We start from the raw sequence: 12,569 nt of genomic DNA on the forward strand, positions 1-12,569 counted from the left end.
AAAACATTATGAAGTTTCAGTAATTCAAATTCTGTGGTAATGTAAAATAGGCTTCTGGATTAATCTAAAAAAGTCAGAATTATGCCTTAGGGAGGAGTAGACGTCACATACTCATTTATAGAGATGATGTCTCAAATAAATTGGGGAAGGATTTATTCAATAAAAAATAATGAAAATATTTTTGAAAAAATTAAACTTCTTTTTTATATATTTATTTATTTATTTATGGCTATGTTGGGTCTTTGTTGCTGCACGTAGGCTTTCTTTAGTTCTTTGTTTTGGTGCCTGGGGTTCTCATTGTGGCAGCTTCTCTTCTTGCAGAGCACAGGCTCTAGGTTTATGGCTTTCAGTAGCTGCAGCTTCAGTAACTCTGGCTTGTGGGCGCTAGTGCACAGGCTCAGTAGTTGTGGCACATGGGCTTAGTTGCTCTGCAGCATGTGGGACGTCCTGGACAAGGGCTCAAACCCATGTCCCCTGCATCGACAGGCAGATTCTTAACCATTGCACCACCAGGAAAGTCCCTAAACTTTTATTTTATGTTGCATATTTTTTCTAAAGACAGCATAAGTGATTTGTTTTTTATTTTGAAAAAGATGTCGGGTACATAAATTGAAAATAAGAAAATGTAATAAAATAATTTTTAGAGCTATTTACATAAACTAAATCTCTTTTATAAAAATGCAAATATACATATTAAAATTAAAATGAAGAATATTATAGCACAAATGGATAAGACAACATTGATATTATACATATATGAAGAGCTGTTATAAATTAATAAATAAAGATTTACAACATATTAGAAAATGACTGAAGAAGCAGAGTATTTATTGAAGTATCAGGGTAAATAGATATTTAATCAATGTATGAAATTGTTTACTCTCATTTTTTATCAAAGTGATGCTACAACGATGTGCTGTATTTCATTCATCAAATTGGCAAAGAAGGAATAGAATGATAATATCAAATGATGGTGAGAGTACACAGCTCCTGGAAGTAAACATTGAGATAAAATTTCTGAAGAACTCTGCTAATCTGTGTCACATTTTGCAAAACACTTTATCCTAGAAATTTATCCTACAGCTATTATCTGTTTATATGCAAAGATAGCTATTTTTAAAAATTGAAAACAAAATAAAATTTGAAAGCTGAAATAAAACACTGATTGATTTTTTTTAAGTACTAAATATTCTATTTTAAAAAATATACATAATAGCCAATGCAAAAGTGAAATGTTTATTTGATAATTTCCTTTTCAAATTATTTTTATTAAGAAGGAATAAAACATGGTATAAATGAGAAGACTGTCACTAAATTTCTCTCTCTGAAGAAAATCACATGAGTTATTATTTTAAAATATCATGGCACCCGTATTACAAACTATTTTTTTTTAAAGACTGTACTTCCTGGAACTAGAGACTATGTTTTCAAATTACTGGTAAGTTTAATAAGCAGGTTAAAAATCGTAGGCATGAAAAGATCTAATTTTTAAATTACATATGTTAGAGACAAGATTATAGAAGAATATAAGCATTGTGTTGGTATATACCAACACAATGCTTATTTCTCCCGGTAGGTTTACAAATAGGTTTTGATTTCTTCTTCCTTTCCTTTTCTACAATAAAAGTATTTTATTTTATCCAGGAAAAAAATATTTTTTAAATAAGAGTGTTGTTGTGCAATAATGTGAATGTACTTAATGCCACAGAACTCTATATTTTAAATGGTTAAAATGTTAAATTTTATGTATATTTTACCACAGTTAAAAATAAGATTGCAAATAATAATAATCATAATAAGATTGTTAATGTACATGTATGTCTTCCTAGGACTGAGGCTCTGAAGGTAAAGGCAGTCCTGTTCAATCCCAGGCCGTCCTTGACATTACACAGTAAATGCTGGGAACAGCCCAGAATGTGCCTCTGGGAACGTAGCTGTACTGAGCTGACAGAAGCAAATAATATCGATTTTTTCATTCCTTAGAATTGATTGACCTTTCAACAAGGGCATATTGCTTATGTCTTGACTAGAGTTAATATTTTTTCTTTTCCTATATAGCCCATTTAAAAACTATTATTTGACCTCTTTCATTTTGCAAAACTTTCTTTTTGCAAAATCTAATGATTTACACATATGGGGTCAATTTACAATATAATATTTATATTGCCAAAGGCCACTGCTTAAATTTAGCAATTACTACGTAGAAAAATCTTTGATTTTATTAAAATAAATGCATCTGCTGGTTTGTGAAAGAAATCTTTGCCATCAAGAATCTTACAAACATATAACAAGGACAAGGCCTAGTAATATAATAGGCAAACTGAAAAATAGCTGAAGAAAGCAAGACAGAACTTGTCATGGATTTGCAGATGTAAGAGAGCTCAGACCTTGTTGCGAGATCCAGACATGACTGAAAAAAGGGCAGTATTTATTTCAAACTTTGAGAGATATGAAGAGTTTCTAGAAATAGGGAAGGGGAAAGTAGGATCCCAGGTAGAATTATGTATACCTTGAATAAAGGAATACTAAAATTGGGGTACTTTTTCAGGATGCAATAGCAAGAGTCTGGGATGAGTGGGATGAAGATTCTTTGTTTGAGATAGTGAAAGTGAGGCAGAAAAGGTAGGTTATCACATAGAATCTTTGATGCCCAGGCTTAGAAATTTATAAAGATGGATGTAAAGCCACCAATACCATGATGGGAACCCAACTTTACTGGGATTAAAATGATCATAGAGTGTAGGATGAATTGGAGAATAGTTCAACTAAAAAACAAAACTCATCTTGTGAAGCTCTTACATTAATTCAGAGAAGCATGGAGAGCACTGACAATGAAATAGAAGGAGGAGAACATTTTCAGGGGCATTGCAGAGTATCTATAGAAATTGGCAACTGATTAGATATAGGGATGGAGTAAGGATTAAGGAAAGGCAGGTATAAAAATTGTTCCTGTGAATAGTTGGTGACGACAAATAAAATTTTCAAAATCCAGATATTATCATATATACTTAAGCAGAAAAATTATTTTCATAGCCTAATCCAACTCCTGGTCTTCACCTGCCATATAATGTACCCCTGATGGAATTATGATCTGAGTCATACAACTAGTCTGTTGTAAGACAGGGGCTTAAACCAAGGCCCCAAGTTCTCCTGCCCATTCTTCTTTAGACTTTAAATTAAGAATCCCTTATTTTGACATGTTCATTTTCCTGGGAAACTTTAATGTTTTTATGTCTCGCAGCAGAGTTGGATTAAGTAAATTGGATTAATATTTTTATTTATTTCATAACTGTTTAGGATTCATTTTTTTAATATCTTTATTGGAGCATAATTGTTTTACAACGGTGTGTTAGTTTCTGCTTTATAACAAAGTGAATCAGTTATACATATACATATGTTCCCATATCTCTTCCCTCTTGCATCTCCCTCCCTCCCACCATCCCTATCACAGCCCTCTAGGTGGTCACAAACCACCTAGCTGATCTCCCTGTGCTACGCGGCTGCTTACCACTAGCTATCTATTTTACGTTTGGTAGTGTATATAAGTCCATGCCACTCTCTCACTTTGTCATAGCTTAACCTTCCCCCTCCCCATATCGTCAAGTCTATGCTCTAGTAGGTCTGTGTCTTTATTCCCATCTTACCCCTAGGCTCTTCATGACCTATTTTTTTCTTAGATTCCATATATATGTGTTAGCATACGGTATTTGTTTTTCTCTTTCTGACTTACTTCACTCTGTATGACACACTCTAGGTCCATCCACCTCACTACAAATATCTCAATTTCATTTCTTTTTATGGCTGAGTAATATCCCGTTGTATATATGTGCCACATCTTCTTTATCCACTCATCCAATGCTGGACACTTAGGTTGCTTCCATGTCCTGGCTATTGTAAATAGAGCTGCAATGAATATTTTTGTACATGACTCTTTTTGAATTATGGTTTTCTCAGGGTATATGCCCAGTAGTGGGATTGCTGGGTCATATGGTAATTCTATTTTTAGTTTTTTAGGGAACCTTCATACTGTTCCCCATAGTGGCTGTATCAATTTACATTCCCACCAACAGTGCAAGAGTTTTCCCTTTTCTCCACAACCTCTCCAGCATTTATTGTTTGCAGATTTTCTGAGTATGCCCATTCAGACCAGAGTGAGGTGATACCACAATGTACTTTTGATTTCATTTCTCTAATGATTACTGATGTTGAGAATTCTTTCATGTGCTTGTTGGCAATCTGTATATCTTCTTTGGAGAAATGTCTATTTAGGTCTTATGCCCATTTTTGGTTTGGGTTGTTTGGTTTTTCTTTTATTGAGCTGCATGATCTGCTTGTAATACTGGAGATTTATTCTTTGTCAGTTGCTTCATTTGCAAATATTTCCCCTCATTCGGAGGGTTGTCTTTTGGTCTTGTTTATGGTTTCCTTTGCTGTGCAAAAGCTTTGAAGTTTCATTAGGTCCCATTTCTTTACTTTTGTTTTTATTTCCATTACTCTAGGAGGTGAGTCAAAAAGGATCTTGCTGTGATTTATGTCATAGAGTGTTCTGCCTATATTTTCCTCTAAGAGTTTGATAGTGTCTAGCCTTACATTTAGGTCTTTAATCCATTTAGAGTTTATTTTTGTGTATGGTGTTAGGGAGTGTTCTAATTTCATACTTTTACATGTACCTGTCCAGTTTTCACAGCACCACTTATTGAATAGGCTGTCTTTTCTCCACTGTATATTCTTGCCTCCTTTATCAAAGATAAGGTGACCATATGCGTGTGGGTTTACCTCTGGGCTTTCAATCCTGTTCCATTGATCTATCTTTCTGTTTTTGTGCCAGTACCATACTGTCTTGATTACTGTAGCTTTGTAGTATAATCTGAAGTCAGGGAGCCTGATTCCTCCAGCTCCATTTTTCATTCTCAAGATTTCTTCGGCTGTTCAGAGTCTTTTGTGTTTCCATACAAATTGTTAAATTTTTTGTTCTAGTTCAGTGAAAAATGCCAGTGGTAGTTTGATAGAGATTGCATTGAATCTGTAGATTGCTTTGGGTAGCAGACTCATTTTCACAATATTTATTCTTCCAATCCAAGAACATGCTATCTCTCTCCATCTATTTGTATCATCTTTAATTTCTTTCATCAGTGTCTTATAATTTTCTGCATACAGGTCTTTTGTCTCCTTAGGTAGGTTTATTCCTAGATATTTTATTCTTTCTGTTGCAATGGTAAATGGGAGTGTTTTCTTAATTTCACTTTCAGATTTTTCATCATTAGTGTATAGGAATGCAAGAGACATCTGTGCATTAATTTTGTATCCTGCTACTTTACCAAATTCATTGATTAGCTCTAGTAGTTTTCTGGTAGCATCTTTAGGATTTTCTAGGTATAGTACCATGATATCTGCAAACAGTGACAGCTTTACTTCTTCTCTTCTGATTTTTATACCCTTTATTTCTTTTTCTTCTCTGATTGCTATGGCTAAAACTTCCAAAACTATGTTGAATAATAGTGGTGACAGTGGGCAACCTTGTCTTGTTCCTGATCATAGTGGAAATGTTTTCAGTTTTTCACCATTGAGGGCGATGTTGGCTGTGGGTTTGTCATATATGGCCTTTATTGTGTTGAGGAAAGTTCCCTCTATGCCTACTTTCTGCAGGGTTTTTATCAGAAATGGGAGCTGAATTTCGTCGAAAGCTTTCTCTGCATCTATTGAGATGATCATATGATTTTTCTCCTTCAATTTGTTAATATGGTGTATCACATTGATTGATTTGCATATACTGAAGAATCCTTGCATTCTTGGAATAAACCCCACTTGATCATGGTGTATGATCCTTATAATGTGCTGTTGGATTCTGTTTGCTAATATTTTGTTGAGCATTTTTGCATCTATGTTCATCAGTGATATTGACCTGTAGTTTTTTTTCTTTGGCATCTTTATCTTTTGGTATCAGGGTGATGGTGGCCTCAAAGAATGGGTTTCATAGTGTTCCTCCTGCTGCTATATTTGGAAGAGTTTGAGCAGGATAGGTGTTAGCTCTTCTCTAAATATTTGATAGAATTTGCCTGTGAAGCCATCCGGTCCTGGGCTTTTGTTTTTTGGAAGATGTTTAATCACAGTTTCAATTTCAGTGCTTGTGATTGGTCTGTTCATATTTTCTATTTCTTCCTGATTCAGTCTCGGCAGGTGGTGCATTTCTAAGAATTTGTCTATTTCTTCCAGATTGTTTTTTTATTGGCATAGAGTTGCTTGTAGTAATCTCTCATGATCCTTTGTATTTCGGCAGTGTCAGTTCTTACTTCTCCTTTTTCATCACTAATTGTATTGATTTGAGTCTTCTCCCTTTTTTTCTTGATGAGTCTGACTAATGGTTTATCAATTTGGTTTATCTTCTCAAAGAACCAGCTTTTAGTTTTATTGATCTTTGCTATCGTTTCCTTCATTTTTCTTTCATTTATTTCTGATCTGATGTGTATGATTTCTTTCCTTCTGTTAACTTTGGGGTTCTTTTGTTCTTGTTTCTCTAATTGCTTTAGGTGCAAGGTTAGGTTGTTTATTCAAGATGTTTCCTTTTTTTAAGGTAGGATTGTATTGCTATAAACTTCCCTCTTAGAACTGCTTTCACTGTATCCTATAGGTTTTGGGTCATCGTGTCTCCATTGTCATTTGTTTCTAGGTGTTTTTTGATTTGCCCTGTGATTTCTTCAGTGATCACTTGGTTATTAAGAAGTGTATTGTTTAGCCACCATGTGTTTGTAGTTTTTACAGATCTTTTCCTGTAATTGATATCTAGTCTCATACCGTTGTGGTCAGAAAAGATACTTGATATAAGTTCAATTTTCTTAAATTTAACAAGGCTTGATTTGTGACCCAAGATATGATCTGTACAGGAGACTGTGTCATGACCACTTGAGAAAAATGTGTATTCTGCTGTTTTTGGATAGAATGTCCTATAAATATCCATTAAGTCCATCTTGTTTAATGTATCATTTAAAGCTTGTGTTTCCTTATTTATTTTCATTTTGGATGATCTGTCCATTGGTGAAAGTGGAGTGTTAAAGTCCCATACTATGAATGTGTTACTGTCGATTTCCCCTTTTATGACTGTTAGTATTTGCCTTATGTATTGAGGTGCTCCTATATTGGGTGCATAAATATTTACAATTGTTATATCTTCTTCTTGGAACAATCCCTTGATCATTATGTAGTGTACTTCTTTGTCTCTTGTAATAGTCTTTATTTTAAAGTCTATTTTGTCTGATATGAGAATTGCTACTCCAGCTTTCTTTTTCTTTTTTTTTTTTTTTTGCCGTATGTGTGCCTCTCACTGTTGTGGCCTCTCCAGTTGCGGAGCACAGGATCCGGACATGCAGGTTCAACAGCCATGGCTCACGGGCCCAGTCACTCCATGGCATATGGTATCTTCCCGGACTGGGGCACGAACCCATGTCCCCTGCATCGGCAGGCAAACTCTCAACAACTGCGCCACCAGGGAAGCCCCCTGTTTTCTTTTGATTTACATTTGCATGGCATATCTTTTTCCATCCCCTCACTTTCACTCTGTATATGTCCCTAGGTCTGAAGTGGGTCTCTTTAGACAGCATATATACGGATCTTTTTTTATCCATTCAGCCAGTCTGTGTCTTTTGGTGGGAGCATTTAATCCATTTACATTTGAGGTAAATTAATGATATGTTTGTTCCTATTACCATTTTCTTAATTTTGGGGGGTTCGCTATTACAGGTCTTTTCCTTCTCTTGTGTTTCCTGACTAGAGAAGTTCCTTTTGCATTTGTTGTAAAGCTGGTTTGTTGGTGCTGAATTCTCTTACCTTTTGCTTGTCTGTAAAGATTTTAATTTCTCCATCGAATCTGAATGAGATCCTTTCTGGGTAGAGTAATCTTGGTTGTAGGTTTTTCCCTTTCCTCACTTTAAGTATGTCCTGTCTTTCCCTTCTGGCTTGCAGAGTTTCTGCTGAAAGATCAGCTGTTAACCTTATGGGGATTCCCTTGTGTGTTATTTGCGTTTTTTCCCTTGCTGCTTTTAATATGTTTTCTTTGTATTTAGTTTTTGGTAGTTTGATTAATATGTGTTGTGACGTGCCAGCATTCTGTGATTGTTCTATAGGAACAGTTCCACGTGTAGATGTATTTCTGATGTATCTGTGGGGAGGAAGGTGATTTCCGCGTCTTACTCTTACGCCATCTTCCTCAACTCCTGTTCAGGATTTATATTGCAAGGGATGCTCAAATATGTACCATGAAAATAATAATACATGAGAATCTTAACAATGTATTTAGATTACTTTAGTGTTTTTCTACACATTATCCAATTAAATCTCTCTGATTTAATTCTGCTGAGATCAGCCTGATATGATGATCTCTATTTTATAGCAAGAACATTCATTCAAACTCAGAAAGTTTAAGTAAACTAGCAAATTGAGAAGCTAAAACTTGAACCTACACTTTTTCACTCACAGTCACAAACAACTCCTAGTTGTGAAAATAAATGCAAATTTTCCCTTTAGTATGGTATATTTCAGCACTGAACAAACCCTTAATTATCAATTATTCTTGGATTTGGCAAATCTTTCTGGAGACAATATACAGTAAATATTTTTGGCTCTGCCAGGTATGCAGTTTGTTCAAGTACCCAGTGCTACCATTGTATTGCAGAAGCAGTCATAGACAATATGTAAACGAATGTGTATAACAAAACTTTCTTTACAAAAACTGGCTACAGGCTGGATTTGGCCCATGGGGTATAGTTTACTGGTCCCTGATTTTGCCCCTAGTCTTATTTCTGAGAAGAAAACAGCTGTCTGCCTAGAGAGTTTATCAGACTTGTCCAAGCTGCTTCTGGATGGAGCCCTGAAATCTATTTTATTTTACTGCTTTTAATTCTAATATCTCTTTCTAAAAACTATTTAATAATATCAGTCTAATTGACAAGATTTCTACCTTCCCCATCCCCAACACTATAAGGTATAAATATTATTCTGATTGGTCTTTTTATGGTGTTCATGGAATTAGTTTAGGTAGATAGTAATGTCTTAATTGTACTGACAAAAGTTCACTGCTTATATCATTCTCTGGAGACTTCAGACATCTAGTCCCTTGACTGTTGATCTGCTTTTCTTCAAGATTGTTCGCTCTGTAAGATTGTAAAACAAAGTCTTTAGTAAGCAAACTCCACAGCAATTGAATCCATTTAATTTGCAGAATAACAACTAAGACCCCGAACAGATCACAGGAAATCTTAGAATTGTTCCTTGTATCTCCCTCAATCCCATGTTCCAGAGGAACTATGATTAATTTTAAATTGAGAAATGGTAAACTGATACTTAACATAAGAAATAAAACATCTATATAATTGTGCTAGGTAGTTTTTATTTCATCATTCTTTGAAAAAAAGATGCAATGTATTAATATAAAATAGCATAATATAAAACAATCAAATATTTTTCAAGTGCTTTTGATTTGTAATTCAATTATGGATTCTGCTAGCAACCTTATTCAAAGGCCAACGTTTTACTTCTACATCAGAGCCCTAAGATTTGATTTTCGAAAACCTATCTTTATTACATTTTCTGCTTCTAAAGGACGCTATGTTTTACATTAAAGTAGGCCAGTTTTGTTCCTTCACAGTGCTTGGAGTTTAAAATAGAAGATTAAAAACAAGATAGGAAACTTTTCTGTTTAGAGTTACCCCCCTTCCAACTGTGTGTGTGTGTGTGTGTGTGTGTGCACGCGCGCACGTGCATGCACGTATGTGTATGTGTGTGTGTTCCGGACTTCAAATATTAACTATTTGTTAGCAATCCAACCACATCATTTCAATTTTGAATAAGTTTTGATGACACACATCCCTCCAATTTAGCTGATTTTTTCCTCATCAAGGAGGAAGTTGAAACTCTTTGCATACCATTATACAACTCCTTTATACCCCAGAAGGAAGCCACAAATGAGCCTTGAGGTCTACTGTTTGTGTCTGTATTCTAGTTTTGCCCTCTCTGCTATAATAAATTAGTTCTCATATGATCATACAGAGTTGAAACCCTGGTGGTTGCTACAGGGAGAATACAAATGGAGAATGAAACTTAATATCAGACAGTGGTAGTATTCCCCATTTGTAGCAGACTTAAAGTAAATATAAAGTTAAGGGGGAAAACCAGAAATTATTTCCTAATTATGTCCTAAGAATAACCTAATGTTGAATTGGTATTCAGACATGGAAGAGCAAGCATATTGGTAACTACAGAAAAATAGTTTAGAAACTATGCATTTTGATAATCAAGTATGGAGGGTTATTGAAAAAGAAAGGGAAAAAAAGGATTAGTTCTTTGTCCTTTGATATTTTGGAAATTCTTGTAAAAGGATTTTTAGAATATTTAGAATGATAAAATCAGATGAAGGAAAAAAAACCAAAGGAAAAAGAAAAAAAAACTATAAATAAGGTAGAAAGAAATAAATGAAGTTTTATTAAACTGAAGCAAATTATGCCACACCTACTGCATTACAGTTAAACAACATCTTGTCTCTATTTTCACATCCTTGATAGATTTCACCCTTTTGTAATCAAGAAAGTACATGTTTAAAGAAACTGGTAAATGTTGAATTTAACGGTGAAATGTTAACACCATTTTAAGGTACAACTGACTTTCATTATAGTTAGATAATTTCTATCTCTGTGAAATTGTTATTTATATGGGCAATTAAAACCAACTTTCGCATACAGTTTCATCAATGATCATCATGGTGCTGAGATATAAGATGCCATGAGAAATATTTATTGTTATGCTGTATCTTCATCCTAGGAAGAAGTAAGCTAGTTGAATGAGGATTGATTTGCCATAACTAGTACTTACCTTTCTGTTAAATACTTTGCTCAAGAAAGGGGAAAAGTATATGTTTTCTAACACAAAAAAGGTAGTACTTTTAGGGAATATGAATTCAAAATTATGCTTTTTCTTTTCTTTTTTTTCATTCCTCGAGAGTCTTCTTACATTCAAATTTTTATATTGACACAAAAATTCTGTAAATACTGTTACAACCTACAGTTTTATATTAGAAGTATGTCAAATATTCATAATTTGTTGCTTTTGGACAAAGTCCATTTCAATTTCTAGATTAAAGAACAGGTTCATTGTACACCTTAAGCATCTTATATGTTTTAAGCAGAATAGAGTTAGAATGAGTTTTTGAATATAAAAAAGTATTTTCCAAGTGAATTTTACCTCAGCAGATATATGCATTTTTATGTTAGTTTGACTCTAGTTTTTGGTGTAATCAACTAAAAAAAAAGTTAATTATATGAAAAGTAAAGTCTTTTTATAAATCAGTAAGAAAACTGTCTTTTCTAAAGTTGCTCTTGAATTATCTTAAAAGGCAGCATCATTTCAAAACAAAGTACAGAATAAAGGGTCATGTATAAGATCTTCTAACTTAAAAGGTCTTTGAATACATATTCTTGGATCTGCAGAAACAAAGTGACATCTGTCTTTGATTATAGTTACATGGACAAATTTGAATTCTAGAGCTGTATTTAAAACATTTCAACATACACAATGATATTATGTTCCTGGAATATGGCACATGGTGGTTATTTTTAATGTAATTATAGATGTCTGAAATAAATTATTAAAAAGAAGACACTCATAGTAAAATCAGAAGTTCTCATGGTTTGTCATGTTTATCTAAGAAAATTCAAAATAAACTATTCGAATAAAGATTTCTGTTTGTTTCACAATTGTTCAAATTAACTTTACAGAAACTTTGGTTTAATTGCTGAAATGTTTAGTTTCTTTATTGACATTGTGCTTCTAAATTGTTAGACATTAAAGTGAATGAGAAAATGGGTGTTTTTTTGAGGTGTTTATTTTAAAAAATATTAGAGGGATACTAATACAGGAAAAAAATTTGCTATGAATCTCTTTTCACAGTAGTCCTGGGTTCCTAGCCATGTAAAGTTACAATCATTTTTAATCTGTGTATTCTTGTGTTACATTTTGAAGATTGTCTTAAACTTTACTACGATGGACCTATACAAAAGTAGTTTGTGCTGGTATGATTACATTGAAGTAAGAGATGGGTACTGGAGGAAATCACCTCTCCTTGGTAAGAGATTTTTTTTGCCTCTTATGTGGCTATGCATGTAGTCTGTCTTGTCCAGAGACAATTCTTTCTAAGAGTTATCTTAGGGTTTAAAATGTATGAGACCAACATTTTAATTTTTCTTATACTTTTTTCAATTACAGCAAAAATACTCACAGACAGATACATAAATAGACAATTAATTGATTTAAACCAGTTTCAATTTTGAGGTGGTATTTGGACCTGAACATAATGATTTAGAATAGCTTATAGTGAATAATCATCACATATTCTGTATTTTTAATTTTAAAATCAGAGTTTTAATGAGTAAACCAGATAAATTGTGTATTTGTGTGTGTATGTTGTTTTGCTTTGTTTGCTAAGGCAGTAGAGCATGAGCTGTTAGGTATACATTTGGTTACTGGCTTCCTGCACCAAGGATATTGGTTCCTATTGTAGAGGTCACAGTTTTGCTACTCAGGTTTTT

At 33.7% G+C, this 12,569-nt stretch overlaps 1 protein-coding gene across 2 annotated transcripts in view; it reads left to right on the forward strand.

Annotated features, from left to right (window-relative positions):
* Positions 1-12,569, forward strand: part of TLL1 (tolloid like 1) — a 279,927-nt gene that overhangs the window by 196,650 nt on the left and 70,708 nt on the right. For both annotated transcript variants that reach the window (XM_032632666.1, XM_032632665.1), the window contains one exon: positions 12,004-12,106. In XM_032632666.1, coding sequence (XP_032488557.1) covers positions 12,004-12,106 — 103 coding nt within the window. The remainder of the gene's footprint in view (positions 1-12,003; positions 12,107-12,569) is intronic.

Source organism: Phocoena sinus, chromosome 5, assembly GCF_008692025.1.
Source record: "Phocoena sinus isolate mPhoSin1 chromosome 5, mPhoSin1.pri, whole genome shotgun sequence".
Lineage (NCBI taxonomy): Eukaryota > Metazoa > Chordata > Mammalia > Artiodactyla > Phocoenidae > Phocoena > Phocoena sinus.